The following is an 18109-nucleotide window of genomic DNA, read 5'->3' as shown; positions in this document are numbered from 1 at the left end:
ACTGGTTTAGAGCATGTGAACTGCATACAGAGGGCTTGCTATGCTTTCAGTTATACTCACAGAGATCTGCTCCCATCCTGAGGTCCCATAATGGCATTGAGGCCAGGTCCCATGATCCCACTGTAAACACAAAGTCATACTGGTTTATTTTTCTGTTTTAAAGAAGTTAATTTAGCTTAGGGTTTACATTGAAAGTGGTCCTTGAAGTTGGATGCCATAGTAGATAGAAAATAAGGACAAAGACACAGGAAAAATATTAATAGAGATCTACTATTTATGAAAGTTGTCAACTGCTAGTAAGGACTCATCAGAAAATGCCTCAGATTTTGCAGAATCCCTTTTGCTTATTATTTAAAACATTCGTTCTTTTCGAAAAGTGATGCTTCTAAGTTTAGTGTTCCTTGGAGTAACCAGTTCTCATGAAGACTTCGTTGCACACACACCGTTTATATGTCACATCTGTGACAGCTTCTTGCTAATGTGTGATGATCGGGGTCTTCATAACCCTGCTTGCAACTTAGTGAACCTCTATACAAGAAACCAACTATTCATAGGGTATCAGAAGCTCTGTCATTGCTATTAAAATGGAGAACCAAAATCGATACGCCTTCAGTAGAAATCCAAAGACTAAACAGAAGCACTGCAGAGGATAGGAAAGCTTTGCCAGGATCAACACTCAAGAAAACACCTGAATCAAAATAGAATATCAAAATACACATCCCACAGACATAATGGTTTTCTTCCCTGACATTTAGATCAGAATATGGTCACTTTAGGGTTAAAATACACCCCTTAATGAGAGGACATTCTTTATTGATGTATGGATACTATGCACATGTGAAGCCGTCTCAGAACACTGATTGATTGCTTCAGCGTAGTGAAGACTCAGACTGAGAAGGGCACATTCTTACAGAAGCCCAGTTCCCTACCCACTCGTCCTTTCACATTCAGATAATGTGTCAACCCTTTGCTCTGTCCATGTCCTTCTCAGTAAGAAATGGTGGTAGTTGTAGGCAGAGGAGCAGGAATGACCAGAGCCCAAGTACAGAGCGTAGGGTTGGGTGTGGGAGAGACAGGGTGTGCAGACTGAGCTGGGGGACCTTGGTACGCATGCTCTCCTTAGGAATTGTTACGGGCTGCTCTCTCTACTTTGTGGAACACTGTGTTTCCACATTGCTTGTCTTCTTTCTAGCTCTCCATGAACTTTGAGCAGATACATCAGGCCCTGACTGTCTGCTGTTGGACTTTCCTCATTGCTCCCATCTCATCACCTGTGATTGACCCAGTCAGCCTACTGGAAACTCTTCATTCAGTTTTGGGAGGGCTGTGTGCATAGAAATGTACACAATTCTTTCAAACTTTCAAATTTTTTAATTTAAGTTTTAAACATTCCTTTATCATCTCTTGATCAGTGTATCTCTGATATTATTTTTCATCTCTAATTTTATTCAATAAAAATGTTTCCCTTTGATCTCCTTTTGTAGCCTAATTGCTCTGGCTAGGACTTAGAGTACTATATTGAATAGATAGGGGGAGTGTGGGCATCCTTGTCTTGTCCTTGGTTTTACTGTGATTGCTTAAAGTTTCTCTCCATTTAGTTTAATGTTGACTACTGGTTTGTTGTATATCGCTTTTACTATGCTTTGGTATGGTCCTTGAGATCCAATTCTCATCAAGACTTTTGGCATGAAGGGGTATTGTATTTTGTCAAAGCCTTTTTCAACATCTAATGAGATGATCACGTGTTTTTCCTTTGAGTTTGTTTATATAGTGGATTACATTGATGGATTTCCAAATATTGAACCATCACTGCATCCCTGGGATGAACCCTACTTGATCATGTTGAATAATCATTTTGATGTGCTCTTTGATTCAATTTGTGAGAATTTTATTGAGAATTTTTGCATCAATATTCATGAGGGAATCTGTTCTGAAGTTTTCTTTCTTTGTCATGACTTTGTGTGGTTTAGGTATTAGTGTAACTGTGGCTTCATAGAAAGTATTGGGTAGTTTTCCTTCTGTTTCTATTTTATGAAAGAGTTTGAGAAGTATTGGTATTAGGTCTTTGAAGGTCTGATAGAATTCTGCACTAAATCCATTTGGTCCCGGGCTTTTTGTGGAGGGGGGGATTGGGAGACTTTAAATGACTGCTTCTATTTCTTTAGGAGTTATGGGACTGTTTCGATGGTTTATGTGATCCTGATGTAATTTTGGTAGCGGGTACCTGTCTAGAAAATTGTCCATTTCACTCAGATTTTTCAGTTTTGTTGAGTATAGGCTTTTGTAGTAGAATCGGATAATTTCTTCACTTTCTGTTTTTATGTCTCCATTTTCATTTCTGATTTGTTAATTTGGATACTGTCTGTGTGTCCTCGGTTTAGTCTGTCTAAGGGTTTATCTAATCCATCTGTAGACACCAAACCCAGACACTATTGCTGATGCCAAGAAGCACTTACTGAAAGGAGCCTGGCACAGCTGCTCCCTGAGAGGCTCTGCTAGAGCCTAACCAATACAGATCCAGACGATCGCAGCCAACCATTGACTGAGTGAGGGGACCCCAATGGACAAGTTAGGATAAGGACTGAAGGAGTCGAAGGGAATTTCAATCTAATATAAAGGAACAATATCAACCAGACCCCCCAAAACTCCCAGGGACTAAACCACCAACCAAAGGGCACACATGCGGGGACCCATGGCTCCACCTGAATATGTACCAGAGGAGTGTATTATCAAACATTACTGGGAGGGGAGCCTCTTGGTCCTGTGGAGGCTCAGTGACCCAGGGTAGGGGAATGCCAAGTGCTGAGGTAGGACTGGGTGGGCAGATGGGGGAATCACCATCATGGAGGCAGGGGGCAGGGGGAGAGGGGATAGGGGGTTTTCAGAAGGGAACCTGGGGAGTGGGACAACATTTGAAATGTAAATAAATAAAATAACCCCCCCAAAAAAAATCAAACACGAGACTACACTGATTAGGGTGTTAGGACATTCTTCTTAGTTCTAAGGCCAGAGGCAGAGTCCACTAACCTCCCTGGCTCAACCTGTCATGGAGTCACTGGATATGGTATGTCTATGAAGGTAAATTGCTGCTATTAGAAGATAAATTCACTATCAGAGCCTCATCCCCATTCTCATAATCTAGACAATCAACTTCTGAAGTAGAGGATGGGGCAAGATATAAAGAAGCTTGTCCAACTGGGCAGCAATCAAGCTCGGTTTGGGATAAACATGATTAGGAGTCAGGGTTACTCTCTGCAAAGCTGGGAACTTAGAAATTGGTCTTCAGCTGCCATTCCTTCATCCCGCAGCTGAACGATGCCCCTGTGTGTTAGGTTTTTCCACAGTGGTGCCTGAAATGTCAAGTTTCCACTTCATCACATTTCATTGTGTCTTTTGCCCAAGCTTTCCTGGTTCCTGTGTTTTATTCTCGACTGTTGGTGATGATAAAATATTTAAATGTATGTCCATGTTTACTCCTCTACAGCTAATAAAACTTAGGAAAGTTTTATTAATTTATTGATTTATGTTTAAAATTTTTTATCAGTTTTTTTTTGGGACTATAAATAAGAGTTTGCTAGGCTTCTTTGTATTTCCAAAGAGCAAATGTTTTGTGTTTTTAATTCAGTATGTTGTTCATTCAGTCTCCACTACATTAATTTCACTGTCATCATGAATGTCTTTATGTAGAACAAGGTACAACTTATTCAGTGTGGGAAGCAGTTGGTGTGCAAGGGAGAAGACCTAAGTTAAACCCCCAGAACCAACAAAGTTGGGTGCAGTGGTGGGCATCTCTAAATACAGTGCTCTGTGGAGAGAGGAGACAGAGACAGGAGAATCCCCAGAAGCTTACTGGATGCTAATCTGCCATACACAGCAGTGAACGACCAGAGACTCTGTCTCCGACAAAGTAGAGGTGAAGGCCAATGCTCAAGGTTGTCCTCTCAGAGACTTATGTCAAGTGTGTGTGACAGCATCTACACATTTGCACATGTGTGCATGTACACATATACACTTAAAGCATACATATGCATACATACACATACATACACACACCTTTATACACATAAATACACACACACAGCTTATTTATAGAGAGATAGTCTGTGTTTCTTAAGAACATTATTCAATACAGTCTTGTCTTTAGCTCATGGACATACCTGATGCTCGACAGTCTTTCCATCACATGTGTCTGCTGACGAAGTGGAAATCCGCTCTGCACTGTTTCTCTGTAGCTGATGTTGTGAAAACTCAACACAGCCTCTTCAGTCAGTGTCTCCGGGTCACTGGTGTTTGTTTCGGGAAGGTCACCATAACGTCTTTCTGCCATTGGTATTACAGTGGGGTCATTACTGGAAGACATCTTGAGAGGTTCTTCCTTCCTGTGGAAGGAAAAACAATAGCAAGTTGAAGGTCCAGACAAACACAGTCATAACACAGATCCTCACACTCATTGATGGTTTTCAATTGTGCTGCCATAGGTAGACTCTTTCCTCATGAACAGTACATAGCTCTGTGATTACCTGAGGACCCAGACGAGAAGCAGACATGACAGAGTACATAGACCCCCCCCCTTAGACACCGTGTTCCTAAGAAATAAATTAGCAAATTGAGCTAAAGATAAAAGTTATCTGTAATTAATACAGAAAGGGACAGATGAGGGGGCAGATTTGTGTTATGTCAAGAGCATGTTATGTTTAAAGGAAGAATAAGTTTAGAGAAGACTAATGACCATGATTACCACATTTCCTGTTTCTGTCTGTCTGTCTGTCTGTCTGTCTGTCTGTCTATGTGTGCATGAGTATTTGTGCACATGCATGTGAGTGTGACGGTGTGTGTGTGCGTGTGTGTGTATGTTTGTGCATATGTGTTTAATTTGGGGACATGGCATAGTCAGTTGAACTGAACAGTTACCAGAAAAAGTCTTGCACGATTCAGCTTCCATAATTCTGATCATTAGGCTTCTCCAGCCAGCCATGGGGATAAACTTCAAAGCTGCAGACAGTGACTAGTGAAGGTATGAAACAGTTGAAAACTCCATCTTTATTAAAGCTAGATTTTGTTCTAAAAGCTGACACTGTGGGTGCTGAACTGTCTGTCCAGGATGGACCAGCCTCTCAGGTAAGCCTCCTCCGAGAGCAGCCTCAGAGCAGACAGGGTGGGAAGCAGCGGCATGAAGAGCTCTGACTGCAATAACCAAAGCAGCCAGGGCGTGAGGAGCAGCAGAGAGGCCAACCACGCCCCCTCCGCCTTCCTCTCCTGCTACAGTCACACAGAACCACCTAGGCCCAGGGCAAACTCCAGAAACGGCAAGAAAACAGAACCAGCTAAGCACATCTGTCAGAAACTTGGTTATTTCCCAGAAAAACTATGAGCAGTCTGTCACCAGGCAAAAGTGGAGCCTCATAGCTGTAGCTCTGAAAACCCCGAGCCATCCACAGTTTCGATTATAAATGTCTAGCATGTCAGGAAACATGGTTAAATATTCCAATATTGAGACCATGGAAGTTCATGAGTAATAAAGACTGCGGCTAGCAATCATTAATGATAGGATAGTTGATGGCTTTATGCACAGAAAGAAAATATGGATTTCTTATCACAATAAAAATTTGCTTTGAAAATAATCATGATTAAGATTTCAATAAACGCGGCGTCTGAGACACCGCCGGAACCTGAAGGGACCGACCAGATAAACAGTTGTTTGCACCCAAATCCTGTGGGAGGGAGAGCTAAACCTTTAGAGAGGCAGACACGCCTGGGAAACCAGAAGAGACTGCACTCTGCACACATCTCTGACGCCAGAGGAAAACACCAAACTCCATCTGGAACCCTGGTGCACGGAAGCTCCCGGAAAGGGCGGCGCAGAATTTCCTGGTTGCTACCCCCACGGAGAGCTCGCAGGCAGCACCCCACCAGCAAACTTGAGCCTTGGGACCACAGGTAAGACAAACCTTCCTGCTCCAAGCGACCTGCTTAGTGAACTCAGGACACAGACCCACAGGAACAGCTGAAGACCTGTAGATAGGAAAAACTACACACCCAAAAGCAGAACACTCTGTTCCCATAACTGGCTGAAAGAAAACAGGAAAACAGGTCTACAGCACCCCTGACACACAGGCTTATAGGACAGTCTAGCCACTGTCAGAAATAGAAGAACAAAGTAACACTAGAGATAATCTGATGGCGAGAGGCAAGCGCAGGGATCCAAGGAACAGAAACCAAGACTACATGGCATCATTGGAGCCCAATTCTCCCACCAAACCAAACACTGAATATCCAAACACACCAGAAAAGTTCGATCTAGTTTCAAAATCATATTTGATCATAATGCTGGATGACTTCAAGAAAGACGTGAAGAACTCCCTTAGAGAAACACAGGAAAACATAAATAAAGAAGTAGAAGCCTACAGAGAGGAATCACAAAAATCCCTGAAAGAATTTCAGGAAAACACAATCAAACAGTTGAAGGAATTAAAAATGGAAAGAGAAGCAATCAAAAAAGAACACATGGAAACAACCCTGGACATAGAAAACCAAAAGAAGAGAGAAGGAGCCGTAGATACAAGCATCACCAACAGAATACAAGAGATAGAAGAGAGAATCTCAGGAGCAGAAGATTCCATAGAAATCATCGACTCAACTGTCAAAGATAATGTAAAGCGGATAAAGCTACTGGTCCAAAACATACAGGAAATCCAGGACTCAATGAGGAGATCAAACCTAAGGATAATAGGTATAGAAGAGAGTGAAGACTCCCAGCTCAAAGGACCAGTAAATATCTTCAACAAAATCATAGACGAAAACTTCCCTAACCTAAAGAAAGAGATACCCATAAGCATACAAGAAGCCTACAGAACTCCAAATAGATTGGACTAGAAAAGAAACTCCTCCCATCACATAATAGTCAAAACACCAAACGCACAAAATAAAGAAAGAAAAGCAGTAAGAGAAAAAGGTCAAGTAACATATAAAGGGAGACCTATCAGAATCACACCAGACTTCTCGCCAAAGACTATGAAAGCCAGAAGATCCTGGAGAGATGTCATACAGACCCTAAGAGAACACAAATGCCAGCCCAGGTTACTGTATCCTGCAAAACTCCCAATTAACATAGATGGAGAAACCAAGATATTCCATGGCAAAACCAAATTTACACAATATCTTTCTACAAATCCAGCACTACAAAGGATAATAAATGGTAAAGCCCAACATAAGGAGGCAAGCTACACCCTAGAAGAAACAAGAAACTAATCGTCTTGGCAACAAAACAAAGAGAAGAAAAAGCACACAAACATAACCTCATATCCAAATATGAATATAACAGGAAGCAATAATCACTATTCCTTAATATCTCTCAACATCAATGGCCTCAACTCCCCAATAAAAAGACATAGATTAAGAAACTGGATACACAACGAGGACCCTACATTCTGCTGCCTACAGGAAACACACCTCAGAGACAAAGACAGACACTACCTCAGAGTGAAAGGCTGGAAAACAACTTTCCAAGCAAATGGTCTGAAGAAGCAAGCTGGAGTAGCCATTCTAATATCAAATAAAATCAATTTTCAACTAAAAGTCATCAAAAAAGATAAGGAAGGACACTTCATATTCATCAAAGGGAAAATCCACCAAGATGAACTCTCAGTCCTAAATATTTATGCCCCAAATACAAGGGCACCTACATACGTAAAGGAAACCTTACTAAAGCTCAAAGCACACATTGCACCTCACACAATAATAGTGGGAGATTTCAACACCTCACTCTCATCAATGGACAGATCATGGAATCAGAAATTAAACAGAGACATAGACAGACTAAGAGAAGTCATGCGCCAAATGGACTTAACAGATATTTATAGAACATTCTATCCTAAAGCAAAAGGATATACCTTCTTCTCAGCTCCTCATGGTACTTTCTCCAAAATTGACGATATAATTGGTCAAAAAACGGGCCTCAACAGGTACAGAAAGATAGAAATAATCCCATGCGTGCTGTCAGACCACCACGGCCTAAAGCTGGTCCTCAATAACAATAAGGGGAGAACGCCCACATATACGTGGAAGTTGAACAATGCTCTACTCAACGATAACCTGGTCAAGGAAGAAATAAAGAAAGAAATTAACGACTTCTTAGAATTTAATGAAAATGAAGGTACAACATACCCAAACTTATGGGACACAATGAAAGCTGTGCTAAGAAGAAAACTCATAGCTGAGTGTCCGCAGAAACAGGAAAGAGCATATGTCACCAGCTTGACAGCACACCTAAAAGCTGTAGAACAAAAAGAAGCAAATACACCCAGGAGGAGTATAAGGCAGGAAATAATCAAACTCAGAGCTGAAATCAACAATGTAGAAACAAAAAGGACCATAGAGAGAATCAACAGAACCAAAAGTTGGTTCTTTGAGAAAATCAACATGATAGATAAACCCTTAGCCAGACTAACAAGAGGATACAGAGAGTGTGTCCAAATTAACAAAATCAGAAATGAAAAGGGAGACATAACTACAGATTCAGAGGAAATTCAAAAAATCATCAGATCTTACTATAAAAGCCTATATTCAGCAAAACTTGAAAATCTGCAGGAAATGGACAATTTCCTAGACAGATACCAGGTACCGAAGTTAAATCAGGAACAGATAAACCAGATAAACAACCCCATAACTCCTAAGGAAATAGAAGCAGTCATTAAAGGTCTCCCAACCAAAAAGAGCCCAGGTCCAGATGGGTTTAGTGCAGAATTCTATCAGACCTTCATAGAATACCTCATGCCAATATTATCCAAACTATTCCACAAAATTGAAACAGATGGAGCACTACCGAATTCCTTCTATGAAGCCACAATTACTCTTATACCTAAACCACACAAAGACCCAACAAAGAAAGAGAACTTCAGACCAATTTCCCTTATGAACATCAATGCAAAAATACTCAATAAAATCTGGCTAACCGAATCCAAGAGCACATCAAAACAATCATCCACCATGATCAAGTTGGCTTCATCCCAGGCATGCAGGGATGGTTTAATGTACGGAAAACCATCAACGTGATCCATTATATAAACAAACTGAAAGAACAAAACCACATGATCATTTCATTAGATGCTGAGAAAGCATTTGACAAAATTCAACACCCTTTCATGATAAAAGTTCTGGAAAGAATAGGAATTCAAGGCCCATACCTAAACATAGTAAAAGCCATATACAGCAAACCAGTTGCTAACATTAAACTAAATGGAGAGAAACTTGAAGCAATCCCACTAAAATCAGGGACTAGACAAGGCTGCCCACTCTCTCCCTACTTATTCAATATAGTTCTTGAAGTTCTAGCCAGAACAATCAGACAACAAAATGAGGTCAAGGGGATACAGATCGGAAAAGAAGAAGTCAAAATAACACTATTTGCAGATGATATGATATTATATTTAAGTGATCCCAAAAGTTCCACCAGAGAACTACTAAAGCTGATAGACAACTTCAGCAAAGTGGCTGGGTATAAAATTAATTCAAATAAATCAGTAGCCTTTCTCTACACAAAAGAGAAACAAGCCGAGATAGAAATTAGGGAAACGACACCCTTCATAATAGACCGAAATAATATAAAGTACCTTGGTGTGACTTTAACCAAGCAAGTAAAAGATCTGTACAATAAGAACTTCAAGCCTCTGAAGAAAGAAATTGAAGAAGACCTCAGAAGATGGGAAGGTCTCCCATGCTCATGGATTGGCAGGATTAATATAGTAAAAATGGCCATTTTACCAAAAGCGATCTACAGATTCAATGCAATCCCCATCAAAATACCAATCCATTTCTTCAAAGAGTTAGACAGAACAATTTGCAAATTCATCTGGAATAACAAAAAACCCAGGATAGCTAAAACTATCCTCAACAATAAAAGGACTTCAGGGGGAATCACTATCCCTGAACTCAAGCAGTATTACAGAGCAATAGTGATAAAAACTGCATGGTATTGGTAGAGAGACAGACAGATAGACCAATGGAACAGAATTGAAGACCCAGAAGTGAACCCACACACCTATGGGCACTTGATTTTTGACAAAGGAGCCAAAATTATTGAATGGAAAAAAGATAGCATTTTCAGCAAATGGTGCTGGTTCAACTGGAGGTCAACATGTAGAAGAATGTAGATCGATTCATGCTTATCACCCTGTACAAAGCTTAAGTCCAAGTGGATCAAGGACCTACACATCAAACCAGACACACTCAAACTAATAGAAGAAAAACTAGGGAAGCATCTGGAACACATGGGCACTGGAAAAAATTTCCTGAACAAAACACCAATGGCTTATGCTCTAAGATCAAGAATCGACAAATGGGATCTCATAAAACTGCAAAGCTTCTGTAAGGCAAAGGACACTGTGGTTAGGACAAAACGGCAACCAACAGATTGGGAAAAGATCTTTACCAATCCTACAACAGATAGAGGCCTTATATCCAAAATATACAAAGAACTCAAGAAGTTAGACCACAGGGAGACAAATAACCCTATTAAAAAATGGGGTTCAGAGCTAAACAAAGAATTCACAGCTGAGGAATGCCGAATGGCTGAGAAACACCTAAAGAAATGTTCAACATCTTTAGTCATAAGGGAAATGCAAATCAAAACAACCCTGAGATTTCACCTCACACCAGTGAGATTGGCTAAGATCAAAAACTCAGGTGACAGCAGATGCTGGCGAGGATGTGGAGAAAGAGGAACACTCCTCCATTGTTGGTGGGATTGCAGACTGGTAAAACCATTCTGGAAATCAGTCTGGAGGTTCCTCAGAAAATTGGACATTGAACTGCCTGAGGATCCAGCTATACCTCTCTTGGGCATATACCCAAAAGATGCCCCAACATATAAAAAAGACACGTGCTCCACTATGTTCATAGCAGGCTTATTTATAATAGCCAGAAACTGGAAAGAACCCAGATGCCCTTCAACAGAGGAATGGGTACAGAAAATGTGGTACATCTACACAATGGAATATTACTCAGCTATCAAAAACAATGACTTTATGAAATTCGTAGGCAAATGGTTGGAACTGGAAAATATCATCCTGAGTGAGGTAACCCAATCACAGAAAAACACACATGGTATGCACTCATTGATAAGTGGCTATTAGCCCAAATGCTTGAATTACCCTAGATGCCTAGAACAAATGAAACTCAAGACGGATGATCAAAATGTGAATGCTTCACTCCTTCTTTAAAAGGGGGAACAAGAATACCCTTGGCAGGGAATAGAGAGGTAAAGATTAAAACAGAGACAGAAGGAACACCCATTCAGAGCCTGTCCCACATATGGCCCATACATATACAGCCACCCAATTAGACAAGATGGATGAAGCAAAGAAGTGCAGGCAGACAGGAGCCGGATGTAGATCTCTCCAGAGAGACACAGCCAGAATACAGCAAATACAGAGGCGAATGCCAGCAGCAAACCACTGAACTGAAAACAGGACCCCCGTTGAAGGAATCAGAGAAAGAACTGGAAAGCTTGAAGGGGCTCGAGACACCATATGAACAACAATGTCAAGCAACCAGAGCTTCCAGGGACTAAGCCACTACCTAAAGACTATACATGGACTGACCCTGGACTCTGACCTCATAGGTAGCATTGTATACCCTAGTAAGATCATAAGTGTACTGGGAAGCCCTGGGTCCTGCTAAGACTGAACCCCCAGTGAACGTGATTGTTTGGGGGAGGGCGGCACTGGGGGGAGGATGGGGAGGGGAACACCCATAAAGAAGGGGAGGGGGAGGGATTAGGGGGATGTTGGCCGGTAAACCGGGAAAGGGAGTAACACTCGAAATGTAAATAAATACTCAAATTAAAAAAAAATACAAATGATACAGTAAAATTAAATTTTAAAATAGCAAAAAAAAAAAAAGATTTCAAGAAACGCATTTAGCATTAACCATTTAAACACTGACACATTAACAGGAAGACCTGGAGGAGCACAGGACTGATACCAAAATGAAACCCATTCTGGGTGGGAATTATTGTATGAAAAGGAAGCTCAGGGTTGGAAAGACAGAGTCTTGCGTGGGAGCCTAAGAAGTGTGCAGGGCTTGAGGAAAGACTCTGAAGTCCCTGAACGCCTGTGGACGGGAAATCGCAGAACACAGATTACTCATGAAGAATCTCAGGCCTGGGCCTGAGAGCGCAAGTCAGTGCAGAGGGCACCTTCAGCATCTGTGAGGCCTGGGCTGCAACTCCAGGGTAAAACAGGTTGCCCTGCTGACGTCAGGCTGTCAGGAGACACCGTTAGTCTCGTGAGCCTTCAGTGCAGCCTGGATGTTCAACCTCCCACTGTCCCCTTCTGCAGTCAGAGCAGTACCGAAAATAACTCATTGAATCAATCACTGTCTGTACTCAGATACACGTACTTCAGTCCACAGGTCGGAACTATTGGACAGAAGGACATTCAGATGATGCATCCACTTCTTTAATTTCCCAGCAATTTTCCTTTTCTCTGAGGCCTGTGGCTTTTGACAAGTACAGCAATGTAAAATTTTTATTCCAACCCTAAGTACCAACGTTGTCTCTCAGACCACAGACTGCACTTAACACAGTGGCAAACAGGATCACCAAGAAAGCGTGACAGTGGTGCAAAGTTCAGAGCAGACTGTGGGAGGCAGAGGCAGAGCTGATACACATGCAGAGATCTGATCTGGAGCAAGGGAGCCAATAAATCCACAGGGGTCCAAGCACAGTGTCCGTTCACGGTACAGAGATGGTTCAAGGTGCAGATTGCTTCAAAGCTGACACCCGGCCTAAGGGGTCTGAACGTAAGAGAGCTCTTTTCTAGTGGGGCTGATCACGGTCAGCAGAAGTCCCGAGGATGGACTTGTCTGTTGCCTGTGTATGTGGTGATGCACACGTCAGGGGACCTTGTGGTGACTCAGTGGGGACTCAAGAGAAGGCATTGCAGTGCTCATGGCTCTGGTGTTTTGGACAAGCATTCAAGCTTGGTTTCTCTGACAGGGTCTTCAAACATCCACATGTCTAGGTGTCCTGGGCTCAATGTGTTCATAGGTAGGAATCATATGTCTGTAAATTATTTGACAATCTGTTTTTCTGTGCTAGGTACTTGCACACATATGGTACAAAGTTGTTTTACCTTAACATTTGCTTCTGAAACAAAGCAAACAACTGCTTTATAAAATGGAGTCACTCATGGTAAGGTTTACTCTGATAATTACTAACCTACATAATACAAAGAAACACAGAGATGGGCACAGCCCAAGTTCTACACTATTTCTCAGATGGCCAGTATCAGGAGCTTCTAAGTTCTGAGTGTGACTGTGGTGGGGAACGAAAATCATCCAGCAGAAATCGAGGTGCCCTGGTCAGGTCGGTAGATAGCCATGAGGGACAGTAGCAGAAGTGGGGTGACTGACAGACACCTTCTTGACTCAGGCTGTGGAGGAATGAGGACAGGCAGCCCTGCCTCCTACAACCAGGAACAACATGGCTCCTGTGGATGAGTGCTGGGCCTGAGAGGTCTGAGCAGGCGGCTGGCAGATCCTTGGTTTCTGAAACAGCCTCATCGCAGCAGAAGGGGGCTGAGAGCTCTGACCCCTAGTTGCAAGGATTACTCAATTCCCACAGCTTCCTCCTCACTGCATGGAGTTGGCTGCTGGGTAGGATGTGAAAATCTTAGGCAGTCAGAGAGCTCCGGCCCCAGGACTCCTGCTCCTTATTGCAGAACGCCAAGCTCTGTTTGCCGTCTCCACTTCCCCCAAAGCATCTGTGAGACACAGCTTTGCCTAGACAAACCCCGCAAACAGAAGTGTCCACGTAGACATTGGCCACAGAGACCTCTGGGTAGAAGGAAGAGGTTCATAAATAAAGGAAGTCAGCAATGTGAATGATACTCTGTTATTACACTACCTGAGTACCGAGTGCAGCACCTGAGTACCGAGTGCAGCACCTGGGTACTGTGTGCAGCATTAATGTGTAAGAGGGCAACAGAAAGCACATAAACACACCAGCTAGGATCTTGAAGCCCCCAGTCATGGAAAATTCTTGGAAAGCAACAAGAGAGAGGATCTTCCAGGTCTTTCCCTTCCAGATATTATTTAAATACTTTGCATCATTTTTAATTTTTTAATTAAAATATATTTAATATTTAAAATTCTTGGACGTGTCTCCCTGTAGGGCTCAGACTTCTCTAAAATTTGTGATCCTTCTCCCTCAACTTCTACGTGTCAGGATTACAGGCCTGTGATTTATCTATTTTATTTACACAGTTTAAACTTTTGTAACTATAATGTTCTTAATCTCTTGTTCTCTTCTCTTCCTCTCCTATTCTTTTTTCTAATCTTGCTTTTTATGCATTAAATAGTTCTATTACTGTTGTCTTTACCCTAATCAATTTCTGACTTAATGTTTTATTTTAGATTAGATTTGCCCATTGCTTTGTTGTTAGAATTGTTGTTTGGTAGGTTTCTCTGTGTTGCCCTGGTTGTCTTAGAACTCAGTCTGTAGAGCAGGCTAGCCTGTATCGCAGAGATCCACCTTCCTCTGCCTCAGGAAGGCTGGGATTAAAGTCATGTCCACCATTGCCTGTCCATAAAATTCCTTATGCCCATCATGCCCGTTGTTGGGAAGTAGGCTCCAGTATTGTTGCTGTGGTCTATTTTCTCTACCCTGAGCAGTGCTGGGAATTCAGCCCACAGTAGGACGCTTGCTTTACAAATCCATATATCAGTATGTAAAACATATTCACTCCCACAATTGCGTACAAAACATCACAAAGAAACAAACAACAGGTGGAAACAAAGTAACACAACTTCCTGGAAAGATCCTGACTTTTATTTCAGCAATTAAATATAAATGTATTTAATTAGGTAAATATTTAACAAATCATTAAAGAGGTTAACTGAGAGTGGATCACAACTTCCAAAAGATAAACTGAAGGAAATAAGCCAAAGATAACAGCATATAGTGGATGAGTAATAGATACTGAATTTAACGAGATATAAATTTTAGAAAAGTTTGCACACAAATCTTTAAAAATTCAGGAGAAAGCATCTACAACTGACTAAATGAACTGAAACGTAAACTACCAGGGTTTCAAAGTCAATGTGATGTAAGTTATTGCTCTCAGGAAAGAATCAAAAAGAATTGTGATGACCTCACTTGCATGACCTCCAGGATGTGACTGAGAGATCAAATAAGAATGTTTTTTATTAGAATGGAATGCTGGAATATGGAATAAAGACATAGAAAACCTATTCAGTGAGAAATTATTATTAAAAGTCTCCTCTATCTATTGAAATACTAGGACATCCAAGTACAGAAATAATTTAGACCACCTGATAGATGACCTAAAACAGTCTTGTCTTATGCTGAGCTTGCAGAACAGGAGAACAATGCTGCAGGGTACTGCAGAGGGGAGCCAAGGGACTTACAAAGTACCCAACTGATTGGGAAAATACCTTTATCTACATGTGATAGAGGGCTAATATCCAATATATACAAACAACTCAAGAAGTTAAACTCCAGAGAGTCAAATAACCCTATTTAAAAATAGGGTAAAGAGCTAAAGAAAGAATTCTCAGCTGAGGAATATGAAATGACTGAGAAGTGGCTTAAAGAAATGTTCAACATTCTAAGTCATCCGGGAAATGCAAATCAAATCAATCCTGAGATTCCACCTCACATCAGTCAGAATGGCTAAGATAAAAAACTCTGGTGACAACAGATGCTGGCGAGGATGTGGAGAAAGAGGAACACTTCTCCATTGTTGGTGGAATTGCAAGCTGGTACAACCGCTCTGAAAATCACTCTGGAGGTTCCTCAGAAAATTGGATAAACTACTACCTAAAGACCGAGCTATACCATTCCTGGGCATATACCCACAAAGATGCTCCAACATATAGCAAGGACATGCTCCACCATGTTCATAGCAGCCTTATTTATAATAGCCAGAAGTTGCAAAGAACCCAGATGCCTTTCAATAGAGGAATGGATACAGAAAATGTGGTACATCTACACAGTGGAATATTACTCAGCTATCAAAAACAATGACTTCATGAAATTCACAGGATGGAACTAGAAAAGATCATCTTGAGTGAGGTAACTCAATCACAAACACACACACATGTTATACACTCACTGAGAAGGGGATATTAGCCCCAAAACTCAAATTACCTAAGATACAATCCATAGACCTCATGAAGAAGGATGACCAAAGTGTGGATGCTTGAGTTCTTCTTAAAATAGGGAACAAATATATTCATAGGAGGAGATATGGAGATGAAGTTTGGAGCAGAGACTGAAGGAATGACCATTAAGAGCTTGCCCCACCTGGGGATTCAGCCCATACACATAAAGCCACCAAACCCAGACAATATTGATGAAGCCAAGCAGTGCATGCTGACAGGAGACTGATATAACTGTCTCCTGAGAAGCTCTGCCAGAATGTGACAAATACAGAGGTTAATGCTACCAACAAGCCATTGAACTGAGAATGGGGTCCCCATTGGAGGAGTTAGAGAAAGAATTACGGGAGCTGAAGGGGTTTGCAACCCCATAAGAACAATAATACCAACCATCCAGAGCTCCCAGGGACTAAAACCACCATCCAAGACTATACATAGACAGACCCATGGCTCCAGCTGCATATGTAGCAGAGGATGGCCTTGTTGGGCACCAATAGAGGGAGAAGCCCTTGGTCATGCCAAGGCTGGTACCCCCAGTGTAGGGGAATGTCAGGTCGGGAAGAGGGAAAGGGTGGGTTGTTGGGGAGGGGGAACACCCTCACAGAAGAAGGGGGAGTAGGGATGGGATAGGGAGCTTATGGACAGAAAACTGGGAAAGGTAATAACATTTGAAATGTAAATTTAAAAATATCCAATAAAAAAGAATGACATTATAAATCTCAATAGATGGAAACTTTAAAAACCCAAACTCATTCTTGATTAAAGCCATGAGCAAACCAGGAAGAGAAAGCTCACACCTCCAGGTAATCAGGGCTACTGTGAGAATCCTATCAGCAGCACTATACTCCACGGGGAATGACTGAAATTACTTCCTCTAACATCAACATGGAGCCAAGGGTGACCTTTCCATGAACTATTATTTAAAATAAGTTTGAGTCATCAGAGCAGTAAGTCAGGAGAAAAATACAAAAGAGATACAAACCAGAAAGGAAGAAGTCAAATTACCCTATAAGTAGATGAGATGCTTCGATATTAAAATCCCTCGGGACTGGCAGAGCGCTTGCCTGGCGTATGCAAGGCTCTGAATTTGATCCTCTAAACCGTACAGGATGAAAAAGTGTCTGAACAGCATCCAGGGTTCAACCTGATGGCTCTGCACAAGGCTGATGATCCGAGTTGTAGCCCCAGAACTCCATAGAACTCCATAGAAAGGAGATTAAGGAGCCATGCCTTGGTAATCCCACCACAGAATTCACCTGGAAGCCGAAGGGCCATCTGACCTGGAACACTGTGCTGAATGAAACATGGGAGGGACTTTACCTCAAAAGTTGGAAGAACTGACTTTACAAGTACCCTAGGATCTCCCTCCACAGTGTTCCGCCCCGCCCGCCCCGTCCCGCCCCGCCCCGCCCCCAGACCCTGAAAAGTCCCAGAAACCCTGCTGAAAAGCATCTCCGGATTTAAATAAGCAGCGTAGGTGCTGAAAACATGCTTGAGCACCTGTGAATGTACCCGGAGGTACAGACGGTGCACTGTAAATTGGAGAGGTGTCTAATGTTAACTCACTGCAGGCAGATGCAGGGGGGAAAAGAGCGACTCACCGCGCTGCCCAAGGAGCCTGTAGCCTCTGCCAGAGTCCCTTGCTTCTTCCCAGAGGCTGCCAGGGAAGGAAGGTGAAGATCTGGCTGTGATCTGGGCGGAGCAGGAAGAGAGGCTTGGAAGTTGCACGTCATGGGGTGGGGAGTCAGGGTTCTTATGCGCTAAGTGGTTGGGCGCGCTAAGTGGTTCGGGCGCCAAGGGGTCAGCAAGACTGAGAGAGCTGGGCAGTCTGCACTATGCCCTAGATCAGGGTCGAATCAGTGCTGGATGTTGAGGATCTGACATCTGGATGAAGAGGGGGAAAGAAAAGTAAAAGTGCCTTTTTTTTCCT

At 42.2% G+C, this 18109-nt stretch overlaps 1 protein-coding gene across 5 annotated transcripts in view; it reads right to left on the bottom strand.

The window, feature by feature from the left end:
- Window positions 1–17831, bottom strand: part of Abcg3l3 (ATP-binding cassette, subfamily G (WHITE), member 3-like 3) — a 54169-nt gene extending 36338 nt beyond the window's left edge. For 4 of the 5 annotated variants that reach the window (XM_087582819.1, XM_087582822.1, XM_087582820.1 and 1 more), the window contains exons 1-3: window positions 17781–17831; window positions 4158–4379; window positions 61–120 (exon numbers count right to left, since the gene is read on the bottom strand). In XM_087582819.1, the coding sequence (XP_087438945.1) occupies window positions 61–120; window positions 4158–4360 (263 nt within the window). In that variant the 5' untranslated portion in view covers window positions 4361–4379; window positions 17781–17831. 5 annotated transcript variants of the gene reach the window in all.
- Window positions 17832–18109: the final 278 nt, after the last annotated feature.

This window comes from Rattus norvegicus, chromosome 14 (genome assembly GCF_021556685.1).
Source record: "Rattus norvegicus strain SHRSP/BbbUtx chromosome 14, alternate assembly SHRSP_T2T, whole genome shotgun sequence".
Classification (NCBI taxonomy): domain Eukaryota; kingdom Metazoa; phylum Chordata; class Mammalia; order Rodentia; family Muridae; genus Rattus; species Rattus norvegicus.
Note: the sequence above shows the minus strand (reverse complement) of the source record. Positions and strands in the feature narration are given on the sequence as shown.